We start from the raw sequence: 21,959 nt of genomic DNA, 5'->3' as shown, positions 1-21,959 counted from the left end.
GAAAATGTAACTTGAATGTACAACAGTCCTAGTAAATGCAAGTTCAGATGAAAATGCTGTACACTGCTTTAAAAGGTTATAAACCCACTGAAAATCATGGGTATAATCAAAAGCAGAATTTGACCACACAGATTTTACAAAATGCTTTGTATAATTTAGGTAGACACATGCACATTCTCGGCAATGCAGAGAAGTGAGCTCAGTGTACATTCAGCATGAAACTGAAACTGATAACCTTCTGAGAAAAGCCCTTTCAACATAGTCAGGCTTTTTATGACATAAAGCCTGAATAAGAACAGCCTACAAGCTGTGCTATTGGTGCATGTTATACCCTGTCATAAGGCTTGGGTAGTCTCTGCTGTTGTGCAAATAGGAGAGTTTTGGGAATCTTTGCTGTTACATGAATCAGATTGCAATGTTCTGCGTAAAGATCTGATGTGAGTATAACACTGATAAAATGCAAATTGATGTTTCCTGTATTTCTGGCTCATGGATTGCAGGATTTTTCTTGGAGTCTTAAGATTTACTTAAGTTTATTTTCAAATTATTACTGGGATACGGACTCTGATTCTGAATGAAAGACTGGATAAGTTCCAGATCCTAAACCACAGGTCCATACAAATTTCTAACCCTGATATTTTTAGAAGTTGAAACTCTCTTACAATTCTATCTTCTTTCATAGGCAAAGGCAGAGGAGTGGTGCTGATGAGCATCTTTAGCTTATGCATGAGGATGTAGCTCTTAGTAAATATTTCATCCTGAATTTCAGGGAGGATTTGAATGGCGGAAAAAATCTCTGTATATATTTGTATCTATATATTCCTGTTTGCTTTCTTTTAGTTATTACTAACATACTACCTGCAGGTTGTTTTGATTCTACAGCAAGACTGGAGACTTTCACCTTCTGCATCCCAGAAACAGCATAGGCTATGAAGAGGAGAAGTTCTTGTGCCTCTCTGAGAAATCTTTCTTTCTGTAGAAGCTGGAGATACAAAAGAAAATTTGCAGTGTATCATGCCAGAGTGTCAGCCTGTATTCAGTAATGCTGCTAAAAGCAGAAAGGCTCTGAAAGATTCTATGATATGCACAACTGCTTTTTAAATGTAATAAAATTTCACCTCAATTCTATCCTAGTATCTATAGAAAAAAAAATTCAGCCGTATTAGAATGATTGTATTTGTCATAGAACAAAAAACTGACAGTGGAAAATATTCAACAGGTGACAGTTAAACAATGCAGGGAAAGTGAGAATTCACAGATGGCGTGAGCAAAGGAGGAAGTGAGAAATTATGTCTCTTCATCTGAAGGCTGAAAAGAGATGGAGAGCAGACTGAAATGATGTAAATAGGCTGTCACATGTAAACATCAGGAATAAACCAATCGTCCCCACAATATATTGCCTCTGTGGTGATGTGGCCAACAAGGGACTGCAACAAGTGTGCAAAAGGCAAGAAGAACAGCAGGTGAGATGGTATTTGGATGAGGTGGGCTTGAGAGAATGAGAACAAGAGATTATGTCCACAAAATATACTGAGACAGGCTGGAGAAATGGCCTTTGAACAAATTCTAATATGCATGGTTAGGATCTTTTATTAAATTCCTGAAATAGAAAAAAAACCCAAAACTTCTTTCTGATGGTGAGATATGGAACAACTGTAGTTTGAGGATCTAATGCTTGTTTTTTGTTTGTTCTCTTGTTTATTTTCAGACCTAGGATTTTTAAACTTTTTTTCTATAATTTTTTTGTTTGTTTCTTTTTTTTAAAGTGGATCCTTCACAGAAAGTAAAATCAGTTTAGCCATTTCATGAAGACGTCAAAAATTGATTATTTTTGCACATGTGAGAGTGTTAGAAGAAAGCTGTTGAAAAAACTTACTTCCATTGCAAAATGCACAGAAGGCAGGGGTGTTTCAGTAACAGAAAAAGACAAAAGAAACTGTGACTGGGACCATATAATCTTTTGCTGTGTACATAGGTGCATGAGAAGATAGTCTCTTTTCTAACTAAGTGATCATAATACTCCATTTCACGGAGGGAGAGTCAAATGAAGCCAAGTCAGATGACTGTTAACACAGCTTGATGGCTTGTGATTAAGATGAGTTTGTCATTTTGGATTATTTCCAGAAAGCACTGTCCTATGCTTAGTATGGGTTCTAGCTTTGCAGTACAACATGACAGAGAGTAGAAGGAGAGGGATTAGGAAAAGCATAGTCATTAGGAAAACGTAGCTGATCTCAGCTCAGTAATGTTGCAGAGTCTGTCAGCAGCAGAGCAAAAACATTGAATGTAGGAGTGAATAGATCAACTGCAATATTGGTATTTCAAATCTGTAACAAAGTCTGTCAGTTCAAGATGTCTCGGGATGCAAGACCACTTGCAAAACTCTGTTTGCAAAAGTGTATGGGACAGTTTGTGTTTTGGTGAACGCAGGCCAGCTGGCCAGTCTGGTGACTCATCCATCCTCCCAGCTCCCAGCTGTGGAGTTCAATGTCCCCACTTCCTTCTATGTTCTAAGCACACCTGTGTTGTACTTGCTGAAACCAAGCAGGATCACATCGGAAGTGCTGCCAATGGGATACCTTGGTTTGCAGAAAAATACAATTCAAAGAAGGGTGTGTCTACCATAGCCATTAAACTTAGAAAGAACCAAATACCCCTTCTTTGTCCTTTAATACTTCGATATTCCAGATTGAAATCTGAGAGATTATTGTGAACTTCTGTGTTGATTTGACTCCTGCTTTAAATCTGGAGGAAAGCCAGTGCGCTCGAAAGTTTGTTTAGCTTTCCCAGCTGTTCTGATTATTCTAGTGGAAGTTATGGGTCTCCTTGCTTAATGCTGCCAGATTACATTATGTAGACACCAAATGTGTTTACTGTTCTAAATCATACATTAGCTGGAAAACAAATATTTTAATAGCTGAAACAATGTTTCTGGGAAAGGGTTTTCCATTATTTATTAGACTATAAGGTCCCTGAATCAGTGACTGTGTCTCTAGTTTTTTGTTTAGTGAACAGCACAAAGACTTGTTCAGGATCCTTTGTTAAACTTGTGTTGAGAATAATCATAGAACTACAGAACCATTGAATGATTTGAGTTGGAAGGAACCTTTAAAAGTGATCTACTCCAACCCCCCTGCCATGTGCGGGAGCAATGATAGCAAGGGTACTAATCAAACGTAGCTCCAGAGGATCTTACACTAAGATGCTTTTTTATTTAAGAAAAGGATTATGACCTTCCATGGTTGAAAATAGGATTTAATTTACATTACTCACATGTGTGTTTTAATCATTATTACAAAGGAGTAGATTGTAAGATATTCTGTGAGCTTCATGTTCCTTTGCTTAAAATACTTCTTGTAAACTTAACATTATGAACACTGTGAGAGTTGTCACTAACACAAAATCAATCCTAACCCTTGTGACCAGACTGGTGCCAACCTCAGTTGCTAATGCACTGTGGTGAAAACACATATGAGTGTTTTCTGAAAATAGGATCCAGTAAATAACAATAAACACATACCAAAGAGATCTATACAAAGCATGGCTGCTAAATGAGCTACCCAAGCTTTTGCTCAAGAGCTCCACAGTTTAAGCATGTAGCAGATTGATGTTCATATTTTGCCACCTGTTTCAGTTCCTGTGAGCATCCTTATAATATCCAGTCATGATAAGCACCTTTTCACTTCTGTCTGTAGAATAGAATAAAGTCTATACATTATGTTGAAAATCGAATCATATAGTTGCATGGAGCACAGAGCTTGTACAGTCTGAAGTGGAAATACTGAGTCTAAATTTTCCAAAAATAACAAAAAATATCCTTCTTACTCCTTACAGAAGGATTTTGGACAACCACTAAACATTTTATATGAAGTGAGGCCAAAACTTACCTTTTTTTTTTTTTTTGAGACAAGTGTCATAAACCCTCCGGATAAGTGAGCTGGGGCCAAGGCTAAAGTTACGGCATGATCACGTGAATGAATCAAGAGGAGAAAAATAATACTTAGTATCATTTCAATCTTTGATGGAACTTCAGCAATTTATTATCATTACCATCTGGATTTCAGTCAGCAATCTAAGAAAATTTACCAGAATATATTGCTTGTGGCCCAATAAAGTCAAGTATGGGTTTCAACTTTGTATTTTCAGTAAAGCAAAAAAGCTGTATAAAAAGAAAATATTATATTCCTCATTTTCCCTGATCATTGTCATACTTGTGTTTTCATTGGTCCTGTTTAAACTTTTTGTCTTGGATCCTAAATCTTCATTGAAACTATTACAACTCATAAAAAGCCATGATGGTCTTCAGATGTTTGATGTGATGCTTTTTACCACCTCAATTATCCAAGGTTTTTTGACTTAATTCTCATAACCACCGAGCACTGTGTGAAAACTTGCTTTTTCTTTTGCAGGTTGGTCTGGGAAATCAATTTACTGACTCCATCTGAATTGGTCTTGAAATGTCATGCTACTTCTTACTGTTGTCAGATGTGTATTTTCAATTCCTCACTTTGCTCCAAGAACCATTAAGTACTAATTTTTGTGGCACAGTGTTCCTTCTTTTATCCCTGTGAATTTGTAACAGGCATATGATGAATACATTTTAGAAGTGGCCTTTTTCTTAACAGAAAAACAAAAGACTTTTGCATAAGCTTAGTATAAGTTAGGATGGTTGTGTACAAGGACTGTTGAAGAGCAGGGCATGACATATGTTTTATGAAAAGTAGGGAGAACATGAGGGCTATTCTGTAATATCATGGATGGTTAGTAGTGCAAGCTCAGAAGAAATCACCCTCTAGATGCTGGTGCAGACTTTTCTATGGAAGTGTGTCAGAGCCACATGATGAAGCTGAATGGGTAAATTGCACTGAGATTGCACAACAACTTGATTTCTGCTTGTGAGATTATGGAAATAAAGGATGCCTTCTAATACAGATCCTTGCTGACAAATCCTTGATCTTTCTAATACACATCTGTGCTAATAGATCTTTGATCTTTCTAATATAGATCCTTGCTGCTTCCCACAAGCATTCTATGACTGCTTTCAGTATCCCAAGTTAAAATGTTCTAATATTTGGTTTCTTTTGTGTATTTATATTATATGTAATACTTTTCTAAAACTAATCTCTTTAATCAGACAAGATTTACTTGATATGAAATAGTTATGATTATCTTCTGGGGCATATTTTGTATCTTCTTATTTTTACTATCAGTAATATGTGTATTTTTTAAAATCCTATCTCCTGCATTAAAAATAAACATGTTCTGCATTCTCTATGTACTCTAAACTATAAAAAGAGAGCAGAATACCTAAAATGTCTCACATAAGGTTAATCCAGGGATCTAAATATTGATGTGACATATTGTTTCATTCTTCATTCCATTCTTTCCCTTATGTCCATGAGCATAGTAGGAGACTGAGGATGGTAAATAGTAGCAGTCTTTACTTCTGCATCTGTAAAATAGAGATATTGATGGTGTTTATTAGCTTCTTTCTCATGCAGCCATAGTAATTTTGATTAATCACACATTAAATAGTGATGGACTCCATCCCCTGATAAAGGTAACTAGCTTTCATTTATATGTAATAAGTCTGCTTACAGTAGTTTGCATATAACCTTTATTACACACAAAAACATCACATCAAAAAGAAGTCCCATAATTTTGACTGCTAATTTGCTAAGATTTGAGCCTCACTTTCCAAGATACTGAAAGCTCAAGTGTATAAGTAATGAGAGAAATGCAGCACCTGAGAAAATTGGAACCAGAATGTTTCAAGCTGAACCCACAAAAGAATAGGGAAGTAAAATTCAACCACTCCTCCAGCAAGTCTAGCTCTGGGGAAGTCTAAAATTGCTCCTTCTCTTCTTTACTTCCTTGTAGCTTATTTCTGGATCTTATTCACTATTTCTTTTCAGATTTTACTGCATGTTAACAAGCTTTATTCAAAGTAATTCTTCTGTCTGTTTGTTATAAATTTTACCTGTGGTGCTTCTTTGTTGTTTGGGTTTTTTTTTCTTTTTAGTTATGTTGATCTGTATCCAATAGTATGAAAAATATGTGATAGTTTGCTTGCTACTGGAAGACAAATACATTCACTCTGAAACTGTACTTTCTCCTTTTGCATTGTTCCAGGGCTGATGGTTTACTATCAGTAATACAAGGCAGTTTGTACAAGTCAGACATTGCTATATGTAAAGTGAAAGAATAGCAGCAGTAAGTCTTCATTCTAATCCTTTCTGAAGCAAACTTCAATTTACCCAGAGATTTCCACTGCCTCACAATGTGTTCCTGGTATTTCCTGGTCTTTAGGTTTAAGGCAATAGGAAACTGCAAAATACCCCATGCAAACCAAAGCTGAAACAAAAGCAGAGTTAGAAATCTTGTAAACTAGATCATGTGTTAGTGCAGACAGTTATAATATCTGTTTGTGTATGTTCATGAATCTCTCCTACATGCGAGAAGTCAATTGCAATTGATTATTATCTGTGGATAGTAAAAAATATAAAAGCATTTCCCTGTAAGACTATTTGAAACTACCTGCAAGGTACAGATCCTGAAAATGTCATGACTGAAGTTGTGGAAATGTTTCATTTCTCTTTATTGCCACTGTTTCATTGCCATTGGTTCATCTTCTTTGTGTGTTCTTGAGTTGCTCTAATACAGATTTCCTTGTTTCTGCTGGTAGCCAGTGTTTGTTTCTGTTTTTGCTGTTTATGAGCTGGGATGAATTTTAAAGGCTAGCATGGCTCTGATCTGCCTCAGCAGAGGGTAGTTGTTGCAAGTTCTAATGCAATTCTACTTTTATTTCAGGTCTACCTGAGAAAATGTTCCAAATCCTTACAATACTGTTGCTGGAAACACAGCTCTCCATGGTTTCAGGTAAGAGAGAAGCTGCCTTTCAGTTCCACTAACAGAACTAATGCAGCTTTTAGTATGTGGGCTTCAGCACCTCCCCAGTACTTGCATGAATGGTCAGTAATGTCTGGAGCCTCTGCTGTATCTTACAGAAGGCACTGGTACTAACTGAGCACAGGACAGGAGTCCTGACTTTCCAGAGTCAGGCTTCTGTAACATATTGTGTATTGGCAGCCAGGTCCAGCATCAGTGGCATGGCTGTGAGAAGGAGAATGACCAAAGCAACCAATGCCCACTGGGAAGTGTAACAATCTCAATGTGAGTTGGCATGAAGTATAATCACTTGTGTTCCCCTGTCCATGCCTGTAGCAGAAGCAGCTTGGCAAAAACCCAGAAGGAGCTTGGCACTTTTTCACATACTTTTCTCCCTTGCTACAGTTGTATTACAGTGAATAAACAAACACTGCTAAGAAGAACCTAGCAATGCTAAGGTTTCCCTGTAAGTATTTCAGAGACACATAAAATAAAAAGAATGCATAAACAGTTGCATGGACTTCTCTTTGCAATATCACTACCAATACTTCCAAGTGCTCCTGAATTGTCTACCAATACATAGCACATCCAATAAGGGAAATAGTAACAAAGTATATTGAATGATGTATTAGAAATAACTCTGCCATATCAAGTACACTTTAAAATGGCAACCTATTCATAACAATATTAATTTCAGCTTGGGTGAATGACTAAGACTATTTTGATATATTTTCTGTAATACTGTTGCATGTATCTGAGAAAATGCATGAGATCAAATGATACTCACATTGTTCCAGGTTTGTGGAGACTGTAATTGTTACATAGCAATTTTGAGCTATACACATTTATCCAGTGCAACTCTGTTTAGCAGGAACTACACTGGTATTTCTTTTTGTAAAGGATAGTGACATTAGATTTACAATTTTCACAATTAATGTTGCTTTTACTCCAGTCTTAGGACAAGGAAGAGACTAAATCATAGTTTAATAAAAATGGTCCCCATGTAACCACTGGTCTAGCCTTAAGTTATTCATAAAATGCAAAAAAACCCAATAAAACAAAACCTACCACCAAAAACTTGATCATTCTGCCCTCGTCTTTCAGATTCTGTAATCAATACAGAATATAGATGATTTGCTAAAATTACTATATGGTGAAAATATTAGTGTGAATATGAAAAAAGGTGCTTACAACTTTCAGTCAAATCAGTAACCATATACCTCTGACTGACACAGTTTTGCCCAGCTTTAAAGAAAATCAGAACATATTTTGATGAAACAAACGAAACTGTTCTCTTTTCCTCACATAGCTTTATTTACAGTTGAAGTTCCTCAACAGCTCTACACTGCAGAATATGGGAGCAACGTGACTATGGAATGCAGATTCCCTGTGAATGGCTCAGTGGATCTAGGACTCCTGACTGTTGTTTGGGAGCAGAAAAGGCAGGGCTTGTTGAAGTCAAAAGAGGTGTACACATTCCGCAATGGGAAGGCACTCCGTCCATCTCAACACCCTGATTACAAAGGAAGAGCTTCACTTCTGCACAGTGAACTGAAGTTGGGAAGAGCCATCCTCCAGATCACCAATGTTAAGATCACAGATGCAGGATCATACCTTTGTCTCATTGACTACCAGGGCGTGGACTACAAATACATTGCTTTGGAAGTAAGAGGTGAGTGGTTAAATTAAATGTAATTATACACTCATTGAGATGTCTCTACTAAATTCCTGCAGGCTTGTAGAAATTGGTTAATCTGAATGAATTTGTTGCTAGTTGTCTCACCAAGACTTTGTGCTCAGCCCCCAGCTGAACCAAAGTAGTTGTCTTAGTGGTGGCTATCCTTTCAACAGCTGAGCTCCTCCAGGAGCACCTGGTGCTGTGGAGGGACAGCATCTGCTCTCCTTCCATCTTTCTTTCTACAGCCTTCTTCTCCCTCCTCTCCTTTGATCCCCTTCTTGGGCCACCCTCTGGTCATTCCAAAAAGTTTCTCAGAGAGGCTTTGAAACACTTATGAATTCTGCTGCAATGACCCAAGTGCCTGGGGATTCCCCTAGTGGCTGCACTTCCCAGAGCAAGGACATGTGATTTTCTGTGTCCATTGAAGCCAAATGGGCATTAGTAAATAAAGTATATGCTAATGGAAAGTGTGACAGACCAGATCTTTGAAAGATTTTTGGTGTTTCCCACTAATTGCATTTCTGTGTGATGTAAGGCAGTATTTTATTTCCCACCCAGATATTTAAATAACAATATTTATCAAATGCAAAAATGGACACAGACATTCTTAAGACCCACATTAGTTCCTATGAAAAGTCAATTTTGTTCCAATATGATGAAAATATTACACTGGTAAGCTATGGTAAAACAAACATGAAATCAGGCTTTCTGGAAGTGGCATATTCTAAAAGTGAAAATAAGAGTCCCATAAGATTCCACGTCTCCTTTGTCTTAATAAATCCTAAATTTAGTGTCAACTGCTGCCCTGCATAAAGTACTGAAGTGTATTCTTTTGCTGTAGGCATGGTAAGGATTGAATAATCCATTTTGCATTGTTCTACAAAATATCCTTTACCATTTTGAATAAGTGTTCCACAGATATAGCCAGAGACAATACATAGCATTAAAAGGAAGCAGGGAAAGTGAAGTGGGAAAATGACTGTTGTTGATACAAAAATTTCACTCAACAACTTCTCATGCAGCATCTTACAAGAGAATAAATACTCAAGTAATGAGAATACCGGGTGAAGACAAGTTTGTTTTTATGTGCCAGTCAGAAGGCTTCCCTCTGGCAGAGGTTTTCTGGCAAAATGAGAACTTCAATCTCAGTGGATCTGCAAATACCACCTATACACTCACTGCAGATGGCCTCTACAATGTCACCAGCATCCTGGCATTCAAACCAAATATGAGTGAGAACTACACGTGTGTCTTCTGGAATAAAGAACTGAATGGAGAAACTTCAGCTCACTTTTCTACTTTAGGTTAGTATGACCTTGAACTTGTACATGACAGGGTTCATATATACCTCATGTGCTATGCTCCATCACTGGAGTTCAGTTCTGAAAAACAGTGTAATATTGATTCTTGGTAAACTGAACAAGTCAGTATTATTTATGTCTTTGAAGTCTCAGTTATCTTCCACTCCAACAAACTGTTGGAGCTAACTGTTGTTCCACTCTGTATTTTTCTGTATGTTTTAATTTTAGAGTAGTGTTCCTTATAAAGCCAATACATTTCCTTATGTATTGACTTTCCCTGCCAATACAGAGGGAATTTCTTCAGGTGCATGGGCATCTTCCCTGATAGTCTCCTACTTAATTGTTCTATCTAGTTGTCTACCTTGATCTCAGCAAGGCTTTTGACACTGTTGCCCATAATATCCTCATGGATAAGCTCAGGAAATGTGGGTTAGATGAACAAGATCAAGAACTGGTAAATTACAGAGTCCAGAAGGTAGTGATCAGAGGAATAGTATCCAGATAGAGGCCTGCTGTCAGTGGCATTCCCTCAGGATCAATACTGGGTCCAGTCTTATTCAATTTATCAGCAAGCCAGCCAAAGGAATCAAAGGCATCCTCCACAGCTTTGCTGGTGACACTAAACTGTGTGCAGTGGCTGATCTACCTGAAGGCTCTGCTGCTATTCCATGGACCTTGATTAGCTGGAGGGCTGGGCAGAGAGAAATCTAGTGAGGCTCAACGGAGTCTAAGGTCCTGCACCTGAGGAGGAATTGCCTCACGTGCCAGAACAGGATGGGGCTGACCTCTGTGCAGTGGTTCTGCAGAGAAGGACCTAGGAGTCCTGGCAGACAAAAAGCTCTCCATGAGCCAGCCAAGAAAGCTAATGGTATCCTGGGGCACATTAGGAAGAACATTGCCAGCAGGTTGAGGCAGATGATCCTGCCCCTTTACTCAGCAGTAGAGGCCACATCTGGAGTGCTGTGCCCAGTGCTGTGCCCAGTTCTGGGCTCCTCAGGACATGAGAGAAAAGGAGGTACTGGAGAGGGTTCAGCAATGGCCACAAGGATGATGAGGGGTCTGAAGTATCTCTCTTATGAGGAGACACTGTTTAGTTTGGAGAAGACTGAGAGGAGGTCTCATCAATACATATAAATATTTCAAAGCAGGATGCCAATAGGATGACAGACTCATATGCCATACAAATAAAAGATTTGACTGGCTGTTTTTAAGGCTTTTCACAGTAGTATTTCAAAACAAATTATTCAGAAACTGAGTAAATCACTATGTTGATAAATTTTAAAAATCCTTTGTTCAGTCAGAGCAACACTTTGGAGGAACAGAACTGGAAACTTGATAAACAATGCCTGTTTTGTAAGTTATAAATTTACTCTCCTTTAATGTTTTTAACAGCTTTAATGAGTACACAGTATAGTGGACAAAAATTCCTGATCTCTTTAATCATCCTCACATGCGTGACTGTAGCTGTCCTTCTCTCTGCACTAATAATATTTCAGAAGAGAAAATCATTCAAGAATGAGCAACCCAAAAAAGGTACACTTTACTTCAGATAGTGAAACTTTTCACTATTTCTTTACTTTTTCCTGTGAACAACATTGAGGAAATTTTATTAAGCCACACTTGCATGACTTTGGTCACATTTTATTTCTAGATGACAAGAGGGTAGAAAATGAGATCTTGGATAATTTGAATTGAGTTTTATTTTCCTCACTGTGTTACCTATGTGAGACAAGGTGTATGGAACGTTTTTAAAGCTGACCAGTTAGTGTTCTGTACAGAGCACAAACAAACTTTGCCTTGCGTAAGGAGGACTGTAAAAGCATAGTTTGAACAGCATTTTCTTCATAGCTACAAAGACATTGTGGCTACAGTATATTACACAGAATTTTTATTTTTCAACTCCAATATGGCTCTACAACTAAAATGGTGTGATACAGGACTATTGCAGTATTTCCTTCCTTGTTTGTTGTGCAGTAGTACAAAACTAATATAGCAAACAGACTATTATTGTAGTATTTTCTTGCACATGAACAGACTCCAATAAACCAAATATATGTATTTATGGTCATGAAAGGAGAGTCTTAACATTATGTCTTCAGAATTTAATTCAAGTTTTGTAAAGGTTTTGATTCGAGTTTTGTAAAAGAAAAGAAACATAGAGAAGTTTATTTATTTGATCTGACTTAATAATAACTGTGCTTACAGCTCAGTTTATTCTAAAGATTTGTTGAATAGTTATAGTTACAATATAGTTTCTTTCAAATCTAGAAATGTTTATACTAAATTTGTTTATATTTACTTTAACAGACAGGAAAAGAAAACTGAACCCTAATGCAAAGGATGAGAACAGTAAGTCATAGGAAATTTTTAAAATTTACATTTACATATTTTTCTTTCTTACATCTAAAATCTTAAAAAATATGTAGATTGAAACCTAAATAATGTTACATCTGAATAGAGGTTAGTTTCGAGATTAAATTCTTTTATTCTTGAGTTTTTTAAAAATGCATTTTCTAAAGTTTTGACTTTCTCTTGGGAAATGTAAAAATTTATAAATATTGGTTCCCTTTCACTGAGGTACCAATAGCTTTCATACACAACTCAGCACACACCTCTGTATACTAGCTGGGGTTCTAGTAGTCTTGGCTGAGAATACTCACAGAAAGCTGGTTGTTTTGGATAGCATCAAGATTTTTGTGGCAATAGTCTGTCATACTTTTAGATCAGGCTACAGGTTTTAACAACAAATAAAATGATACCTTGTTTATCTGGAACAGGCTACTTCTTGTCTTAGGAGAATCTGATTTGCCTAGACATCCAGAAATGTTTATATTTCAGAGGGAAGATAATCCCTAAAAAACTGTCAGGATGCATCTAACTGTTCCATTCTAAAGCTGAACTGAAAAACAAAAGATACGACCATAGGAAATGATAAATCAATATGGCAAGAAAAGTCTTAATGCACCTACTGATATAAATCAATTTTGTTGCCTAGAGATAACAGTTTGACAGGCTAATGCATTGTGAGATGAGAGGCTGTGGCCAGTGTTATGTACAGAGGTACTTGGTTCAGCCATAATTCCTTGGTGTCCAAGCAGACCCTCACAGAGCATATTGAGGTCAGCCCTGAGGCAGCCAAGGAGCACAAGTGGAGTAATACTGTGATGCAGCTAACCTAGTGAACACAGAGACAACTCAGGGCTTTTCCAAGGATCGGATTTTTTTGAGAATCCACCCATGTTTCTCACTGCTAAAAAAATACATGAAGAAGTCACCAGCTTAAAAAATAAACTTTGTAGGTGAAAGCTAGAGATTGGATGAAGAGGGCATGAATTCACTGATTTCCAAATCACCTCAGGTTGTCATGTTTGCATCTTAACTGTAAGTGTTTGATCCACTGCCATCAGAAGATATTACAACTGAAACAACACTTTCAGAAAGACACTTTCACCTTCCAGAAACATTGCTACAGTCAAAGTCTCATTCTTATTTTTCATGTGACAGTGTGAAACTTTAGTGGCATCATGACATGCACTAATGAACACAAGCTCAAGGCAAGCAGCATTCTGGAGAACAGCGTTGGTGCATGTCGGGACATCATTCCAGTGCATATTGTCTGAGCATAGCTTTGCTTCTCCTGGCTTTTTGTATTACTTTTGTATTTTACCCCTTTGAAGCCTCTTCTGTGCACTTAGTGAAATGAAGAAATTAAAGGACACAAGGCCATTCTTTGTGGTTTTACTTCTTCATTTTAATGACAAAAAAACTTTGTCTTGCTTGCAACATGCAGTAAGTCAGATGACAAACATTTATATTTCTCAGCATTGGATGTTTTTAAGAAACCCTGGAAAGAACCTTTTTTCCATGATGAGTAGGTAGTTGAAGCATAAAGCCACAGATACTTTACCACAGTGCCTTGGAAATGATCCATACAGTCCTGGTTACAGTAACAAGGACTGTTAGGGTTATCAGTTTTAACTTACAGCTCAAGTTGTATCAGAACGAATAGTAGGACATTTAAACTCATCCCTGAAGTCCCAGTTCTGAATACTTTTAATCACATGCACATATTTACTGACAATCATTACCATGAATGGTCTCTAAACTGATTTCAGTTTTGTTATTTCATTTATATGGCTGAAAGTGAGTGATAGCTTTGTTGTAATAGAAAATTCAGAATCTGGACTACAGATAAAAGAGATAATTCTTTCCTCAGAAAAGATCACAGCAGATGTTCTTGTAAATTATAACAACTTTAAGGAGCCATTGTGACTTCAGTGTGATCCAGGAGACTGAGTTTTTACTCTTTACCACTCAGTTGTTAAAATCAGGCTTTTTATTTTCTTAAATCTCTGCAGACTTTTAAACTAATACTATTGCATTTTCTTTCTTTAAGGTGATGATTTTAACTCTCAGACTGAGGCTTTGTACTTGTCAACTGCCACAGCTTCAAGAGACAGTGGGGATGTGGGTCTGTGAAAATTCTTCATCTACATGCCAGAATTTGCACTTTTTCCAACAGTTTTTGGGGACTTCAAAAGAAAATTACAGCACTTTAGCCTTAGGATAAACAGTGAACTCATGGGGATGTATTTACACTGCAGCGATGGAAAGCTATGCCTCCTCAGATACCATATCTACTTGAAGTTACTAAGAACTATGCTGTCACAAAATGTGGTTTACCACTGTGGAGAGGTCGGCTGAGTGCCTTTGATACACTTTACTTTTGGACTTACTGTTGCTCAAAGGATTTTTGTTTAAGAATGCCTTTATCAACTGTTCCAGTCTCAGGGATGGTGCTTGGAGTCAAAAATCTTGTGAAATTTGAATAAAAGCTATCTTATGTCAATTATCTTTCTGGTGGAAACATCATTACACACCCATATCCCATTTCGAAATTTTCTAACACATTAAACTGGGTTTTACCATAAGTACCCACTTGCATCATTGTACCCACTTGTATAACTTGTATCATTGCAACATTGAGAAGATATTTCATATCGAAAGAGCAATAAGAGGTTGAAACTAAATCAAAGAACAGACAAAATAAAACCCCACCCAATACCAGCAATAAATCAACATTATGTTGCATAAGAGAATTTTAATGTCTATATAAAACCTCACAAGTAAGTCAGGTAAAAAACCATGAACTGTGATACTATGCTACATAAAAAGTTTCAAATTTTAACTGATTATTCAACAGAATTTTCTTTAGGAGGAATCTGGAAGCAAAAGTGAAAATGAAGCTCAGACAGATTTCTGCATCAGTTATTTTTAAACAGTAATTTTGCCTTTGTTCAGATGAAGAAGTGAGTCAGGCTGCTTTGCTTCCTAGTACTGGAATGCCAGATTTGGAAAAACATCCAAAATACATCCAGTTTTGTCTCTTAGTAAGTCATGAGATAGTGAACCAAGGGCATTGGGTAAGATCTGTCATAGTTTTGAAAGACCAGTGGTTTTGGTAATCTGTGTTTTCTACTAAAATCGATGTAACAAGATTGAAGAAAGGTGTTCACGTGGAAGCTACTTCTGCTATGATCTTGCTCTTAGAATTCTGAGTTCCACTGATTGAAGTTTTTGCATAGCACTTGTTATGAATTTGGATAGGAACTGCTTCTCCAGTGTCACTTTCCAGCTACTTATTCCAGCAAAAAGTGGACCTACAATGCTGCTATGAAACCAGAACATCATCATTCACCCTCTCGTTTCACCAGGACTGATTTCAAAAACCAGGACTGCCACTGATTTTACTTGTGGAGGAGAAAAACTAATCTCTCTCTGACATCATCTGTAATTTAATAGCTTTGTATTGCACCTTTAATTACCCATTTGTAGCCACTGGATTCAGCTGGGACAAATCCACACCAGGCTTGCAATATCCTATGTCCTTGCTGACATGGCAAATCAGGCACATGTCAGAGAATCAGAGGCAGCTTCTTAAAGCATTGGTTAGCTTAATATGGAATAGTAGCTTGGGAAGTGCCCTGGCTTGCACCATTTAGCAATACTTAAGGGTCAGTATATATGGTCAAGCAATTTCTCTCTGTTCCAGATTTGTACCCTGCTGGGAACTATGAGCCCTCGCTCTTCTGTCAGCCACGGTGAAATCTAACCCACTGTGTTCCTGGAAATAGTTAATCTTGCAATTTTCTATTTATTTTTTCCTCATGAAAATGAAATGGAAGTAATAAATATGAATTTATGCAGATGAACATAAATAGTACACTGCAGTCTTTGCAATTAGGTTTGGGTGATCATCATTGTTCCTTACTGAAATGGAAGTCATCTTGTCAGTATTTTATATTGGTAAATAAATGCTGCCTTGGTGTGAGCAACAAAGAACAAGTGTGGGTAGCATTTCCTGCCCATTTTACAGGCATGGAAAACACTACCCTGCTTTCCCTCTTACTGGATTGAAACACTGAAAGGTTTCACCTGGCATCCCTAGGCAGAGGCAGCTCAGTTTTCTACAACAGTCCTATGCTCTATCCACTCTATTTCATTATGAATGGAACAACAGCGCTGTTTACTGCAATAACTATAAGAATACCTAGAAAAGTATTTTGGCTCATGAGTTTCTATTTTCACCATCTCTCTCTGGATGCTTATGAAGCTGTCACATCTGAGTATGTGCAAGTTAGCTTCTCAGCAGCTTGGCCAGTTTATATATGTCTATGAATTAATGCAAGACTTGTCTTTTACTGTAAACCACTGAGCATTTGATACATGTGTGACATGATGAGTCTCTGTTCTTTCTGCTTCACCTACTGTTTTACATGCTGTTATCTCCAAACAGCTGAAGTGAGTTCTCACATACAAACTGCCTGCAAAATGTTTGAAGGGTTTATGTTCTGTTTGTCTGGGGTGTTCTGTCCGTGTTTTTTGTTGTTGTTTTTTTTGTTTGTTGGGTTTAAAAAGAAAATTGGGTTGTTGGGGGTTTTTGTTTGTTTGGTGGTGTTGTTGTATTTTTGTTAGGTTTTTTTATCGTTTTGAACTTGACAGTGAGTCATGATGTTGTTAGACCATAAAATTATTAAGTATTTTTAGAATTTGACTTACGAGTACTGTCATCTGGCATTTCTGAATAGCAGAGAGGATACCTTGCATAAGAAGATAGTGTTACCCTTTCTGATATGTACTGCCTCTATTCATCTCCATACATTTGTCTCAACTAGGTGCATGTTATAAGCAATAGCATCTCAGTGTACTAGAAAAAAGTAGGGATTCAACGGAAGTTGGTGGAATGTTTGTGAAAACATGTGCAAAGAATCTACTCAGGGGTTTGTAGTCACCTGAAACATAGTTCACTGAAGTTTAAGATGACCTTTTTTCTCAAGCAAGTAGAGAGTTTGTTTTCAGTATTGAATTTTTCTGGTACAGCTAAGGAAAATCTTTTCCAATCCAATGACCTGCTTTACTATGTATGAGTGAGGTACTTGCCATTTTAGCACAGGAGCAACTGACAAATTGAGTTTTTAGTCTTTCTGCCATTCCTCACCTCTGCTATCTACCAGAGATTTTAAGGGCTTACAGTAGGTTTATTTCAGTTTTTCTGCAACAGCAACATTTTCAGTAGCTGTGAGCTGCAGCATGGTCTGTAATTAAGAGCATAGAGCAGAATAAGATTAGCTATTTGTACCAAGTTCACTTTCATATTGGCAGCAGCCTAAACCCATACTATTTCCTTGATTCCCTTTACCATAGACATGTCTGAAAGCAACTGCTAATATCAAGAAGGTTAATATCTCTGGAAGAAGACTGAAGCAGAAGAGATATTCTAATAGCCAACTGAACTGCCTTACAAGACTGAAGTCTGCATACTAGAAAAACAGCAGCTGATTCTGACCATGGGAGCAATTGGAAATGCCTTTTGGAATTTTGGACATCAAGAAAGCCCTATTCTTTCTTAAGAAATACTGCAGTCATCTTTTCTTACAGAATTCCTTTAATCTGACAGAACCATATGGTTTATCACCAAAACTGATACCTACCTACTCCACAAAATTGTTACAGAGAAAGGTTTTACAAACTACCTCTATACAATAAAGGGTCACTGCTACAGTAACAAGTTTAACTTTTCTTTCTGTGGGGAGGGGGATGAACTAAGCAATCTTAGAAGTTCCTTCTAACCCAAAATGACCTTTGGCTGTAAACTTGTTGCTCAAATTAACTTCCATATCCTTTTATTTAATCCTGTTTTTTCTTTGACTCTGATGAACATGTGGCCTGAAAGTATAGCCTTAGATCAATGACTATGACTGGTTCAACAAGATATCCTGGTTTTCCTCACCATATGCCAAGCATGCTGTGTAATACTTTTTTATAGCCAGCGCTTGTTAATATTTCACTCAAATTCAATATGCAGCCATATGGTAAAAAGTAGCTGAAACAGGTAAGTGCACTGTGCAAATATTGTTAAAAGCTGACTTTAACGAAATACTGAGTTCACTTCTGGTTTTATTCTCAATGCAATTTTCAGCAGCTAATGTTTGTTTACTCACAAGCACATTTCCTTAATGGGCTTTTCCAAATGAGAAGTGAAACATCTTTCATGCAAAGTCTGTGTTAGAAACCACTTTACATAAAGAATGATGCAGTAGAAATTTGCACAGTGGGGTTAAGCTCATTCCTTACAGGTGTTTTTCAGGTAGTAGGGTGAGATGATTACCTGAGTCTCAGCTGGAGAAGGTGGTGCTTTCACTGGTGAGGGGAAGAATCTATGTAGTCAGGAATTTGGGGTTCTAATCACAACATTGCTAGCAAGAGGATTTCTGTACTACTGGACAACAGTATTTGTGTAGGAAATCAACTTTTTTTCAGGTGATATGATAAACATACTCCTTACAGAAGTAAAATAGATAACTGTCAGTCTTAACTGTGCAAACCTGGTGAAACAGAGGCTAGGTATCAGTGAATAGAAGTATAAACTTGAGAAAATCACTAAGAAAGGAGAAGCTGTTGGTGAGAATAGGGAACAGGAGTAGGTCAACAATTTGTTTTTTTTTCAAGAGGGACACAGAATGTTTGTGAAAATAATAAAGTCAGATGAAGCACTGTGAGTTCAAGGAACTTCGCAGTTCACATAAGAAGTTGTAACTGCTGAGCCATGTTTCTGTACACCCCCAAAATATTGCAGTCCTAGTGCACAGATCTCCCTCAGAGTGGTAATAAAACTGAGAAAGCAAGACAGCTTTCTGAAAAATGTATTGAGCAGAAGCAACATTTTAGACCTCCATGCAAAGTCTTTGATTTTCTCTATGTTTGCCATGAATGTACATAATACTCCTAAAGAGTTGTGAAGTAAAATGCAAGAGAGTAGACCTTGCTGAGATACTGGGGAAGCTGTCAGAGGTTAGAGCCTGCTTCCAATCCAGTTAAATGCTCGAAACCAGGCACAGAATCTAATTTACCAAACCCTAGAGATGAAGAATCTAATGAATTCTCATCTGTGAAGCTTATTTAAATGAAATTTCATAGAGATGGATGAAAATTAGTATATGTTGTGACTTGGAACGATTTCTACTGTCCCATACATTCTTCTCTTAACATAGGTTTAACTTCAGAAGAGACTACTCACTCCATTGTTTTAATTGCCACTATATTAGAGTGTATGAAGAACTGTTTGTGTCCTTTATAAAAAGTCTCAAACTTCCTTTCTACAAAGTTGTTTGGTTTTCCAAAACTAAAAATGCTTATGACAACTGCTGCAAGAGGACAGGTTAGAGCCCCTGTCCTCCTAGAACCTTGACTGGAGGAAGTTGCTTGGGTTGGGTACTCCCAGGAAAATGATGAGTTATACAGTTGTGCCGAGACTGCAGAGAGAAGGGTGAAAAAAGTCCAAGGCAGGAAGCACTTTCTTGCTTCAGCTGAGGCAGACTTGAACAAGACATACTTGGAAGCCAGTTCAGGGCATAAGCCAACGCTGCTCAATTAGTCACTGTCAACTATCTGGTCTCTAATACTGCAGACACTATTATTCTGTGCACTGGGATAATGTAACACTCCTAGTGCTTCAAGGTGACTGGTTATTGTCTAAAACATTGAGATTTAGTTGTGAATTTGGCCTGACAGGAGAATTGTTCATAGGCAGAAGCTAAAAGTTTCTTGACTCAAATGTGGAAAGCTGTGAAGAATGGTAGAAGTGATTTTTTTTTTTTACAAAATAATCAACCAGACAGTCAGGATCCCAGTACCATGCAGAAAAGGCCAAGGATATTCTCCAGTCAAAGGTCATCATGTATACATCTGCTGTGAGCTGGATATTGATATAAGTCATGCATCTTTTTTTGATCTGCATGTTTTGAGCTTCAATTGTTAATTGATGTGCCTCAGGTACTGGAGCAGAATGCTCTGCCTAGAATGGACAATACCCAGCTTGAACAATACCCTATTTGAAAAACCCATCAGTGACGGATGGAGGAGAGGGTGCACGCTGCTTTTCCTATTGCAGAATGCTGAAACCAGCCTGACTCATCAATTCTGAACTTAAAACATTCTGGGAAAAAAAAATGTTTCCTGGCAAACTGGCTATGGTGATAAAAGGCTCCTAATAAAGGAATCAGTGGTATTACTGGTAACTTATCTAAAGCTGCTGACTTGACATAGCTGGCCTACAGACATTTGACTGATAGTCACTTTACCCTATAAAAGCCCAGCCTGCTTTCATAAAGTGCCTGCCCAAGAGCAGGCCATACACCCTAGCATCACAGTACTATATTTATTTGAAATTTGGGAAACAGTTGCAGGTAAAAGTAGCAGGAAAATAGCTGACTGTGTTTCTGAAAAAGAGAGAGCAATTACATTGAGAATGCAGATGACTGCTTTCAGAAGGAACAAGGTAATCTATTTTGGTCTCATTTTCTATCTTTGGTGTGAGTTCTCCTAAGATGTGAGAAAGGGACTACTTTTTTGTACTGAATCTTGCTATTTCTCATCTGATCTATTTCACAAGAAGTAAGAATTTCCTTAGAAAGGGATTTAATTAGCTGACTTTGTGTTTCTTAAGTGAAGCAGCAGTATCTCGTATCTGAGAATCTAGAAATATTTTCCAAATGCATTTTACTGATGGACAAGGTAAGTATGTACCTTAACAAAAGCAGACTGAAGGTCATCAAAGAAATAAAAGTCACATCTCTGAAGTCTCATTACAATCGTCATCTAACTAGTTTTACTGTCCTTGCAAGATAAACTGTCAGTGAGGTGCAAGAGCAGGACTGCCCCATGAGGAGCTATGAGTTTGAAACAGAGGGAACCTCAGCACCACATCCTCCCAGCAGGGCTTAACACCAAGGTTAAGTAGGACGAGGGTTGGTAACACATCTCTAAACAACCCCTTTTCAGTCAAGGTGTTGAGTCAAGTTCAAGACCCACCCAGGAGTCCTGGTTGGGTACAGCCAGCCACGCCTGGACACAGGACAATCTACACAGCATGCACCAATGGCCCAGTCAGAAAAAGGAGCAAGTCAGGGCACCAGAGGACAGAGCTGGGCACAGACCTACCTACAGCTTGGGTCAGGCAATGCTTGGGTGCCTGGGCATGAACTTAAAGGGGGTTTGTGGGCCCATGGGCAGAGGATGCACTGCTGGCGTCACCAGTGAGGCTGGCCAGGGTAGCTAAAGCCCTCTGTCAGATATAGCTACACAACAATGAGGAGTCCATTGCCTTCTATAAAACATCCTGTGTTTAATATTCCTCGTTTTAATAGCAATCATCTTTGTATTAGAGTAGCATGACTCCCACAAGTCCTATTTTTAGAGCAGACACTTCTGGAGTAACAATGTTCCTTTAACTGTTGTATTTAACCACTGCCCTGCATATTATCATTTTAAATATTAAAGGGCTTGGAGTTTCTTTTGCAATAAAGAAACCCATATGTTCAAATATATTTATTCATACACACAGCTAAATGTCTGTTAACAAAAGTTATGTCAGTAAATTCTTCATTGCACAGCAGCACTACTTTTTCCCTTGCGAAATTCAGAACTGTTTGAGATCTCAGCAGAGGTTTGGAAAACTCTGAGCAGAAATTTAGCTGACATGATCCCTGCACCCACTCAAGATTTTTTTTTCTGAAAGCATTAATCAAGGAAAA

At 37.7% G+C, this 21,959-nt stretch overlaps 1 protein-coding gene across 3 annotated transcripts; it reads left to right on the top strand.

Moving 5' to 3' along the window:
* The first annotated feature begins 320 nt into the window (after positions 1-320).
* LOC103823841 (programmed cell death 1 ligand 2) lies at positions 321-14,798 on the top strand. Of its 3 annotated transcripts, XM_018924063.3 has the most exons (8): positions 321-437; positions 1,220-1,463; positions 6,811-6,879; positions 8,198-8,560; positions 9,589-9,870; positions 11,260-11,400; positions 12,175-12,216; positions 14,264-14,798. In XM_018924063.3, exons 3-8 carry the CDS (start codon positions 6,825-6,827, stop codon positions 14,344-14,346), a joined length of 966 nt encoding a protein of 321 aa, XP_018779608.2. In that variant the 5' UTR covers positions 321-437; positions 1,220-1,463; positions 6,811-6,824; the 3' UTR covers positions 14,347-14,798. The 3 variants fall into 3 exon arrangements, with proteins under 3 accessions (XP_018779608.2, XP_018779607.2, XP_018779609.2); XM_018924062.3 differs by lacking the exon at positions 1,220-1,463; XM_018924064.3 differs by lacking the exons at positions 1,220-1,463; positions 11,260-11,400.
* The last annotated feature ends 7,161 nt before the right edge of the window (positions 14,799-21,959 follow it).

Source organism: Serinus canaria, chromosome Z, assembly GCF_022539315.1.
Source record: "Serinus canaria isolate serCan28SL12 chromosome Z, serCan2020, whole genome shotgun sequence".
Classification (NCBI taxonomy): Eukaryota; Metazoa; Chordata; class Aves; order Passeriformes; family Fringillidae; genus Serinus; species Serinus canaria.
This window is presented reverse-complemented; position numbering and strand designations above follow the sequence as displayed.

Excerpts from the sequence above, each read along its gene's own strand:
- LOC103823841 (XM_018924062.3), top strand. The coding sequence starts at position 6,825 with ATGTTCCAAATCCTTACAATACTGTTGCTGGAAACACAGCTCTCCATG. Across the intron at positions 6,880-8,197 it reads ACAGCTCTCCATGGTTTCAG|CTTTATTTACAGTTGAAGTT; the intron begins GTAAGAGAGAAG and ends TTCCTCACATAG. Across the intron at positions 8,561-9,588 it reads CATTGCTTTGGAAGTAAGAG|CATCTTACAAGAGAATAAAT; the intron begins GTGAGTGGTTAA and ends CTTCTCATGCAG.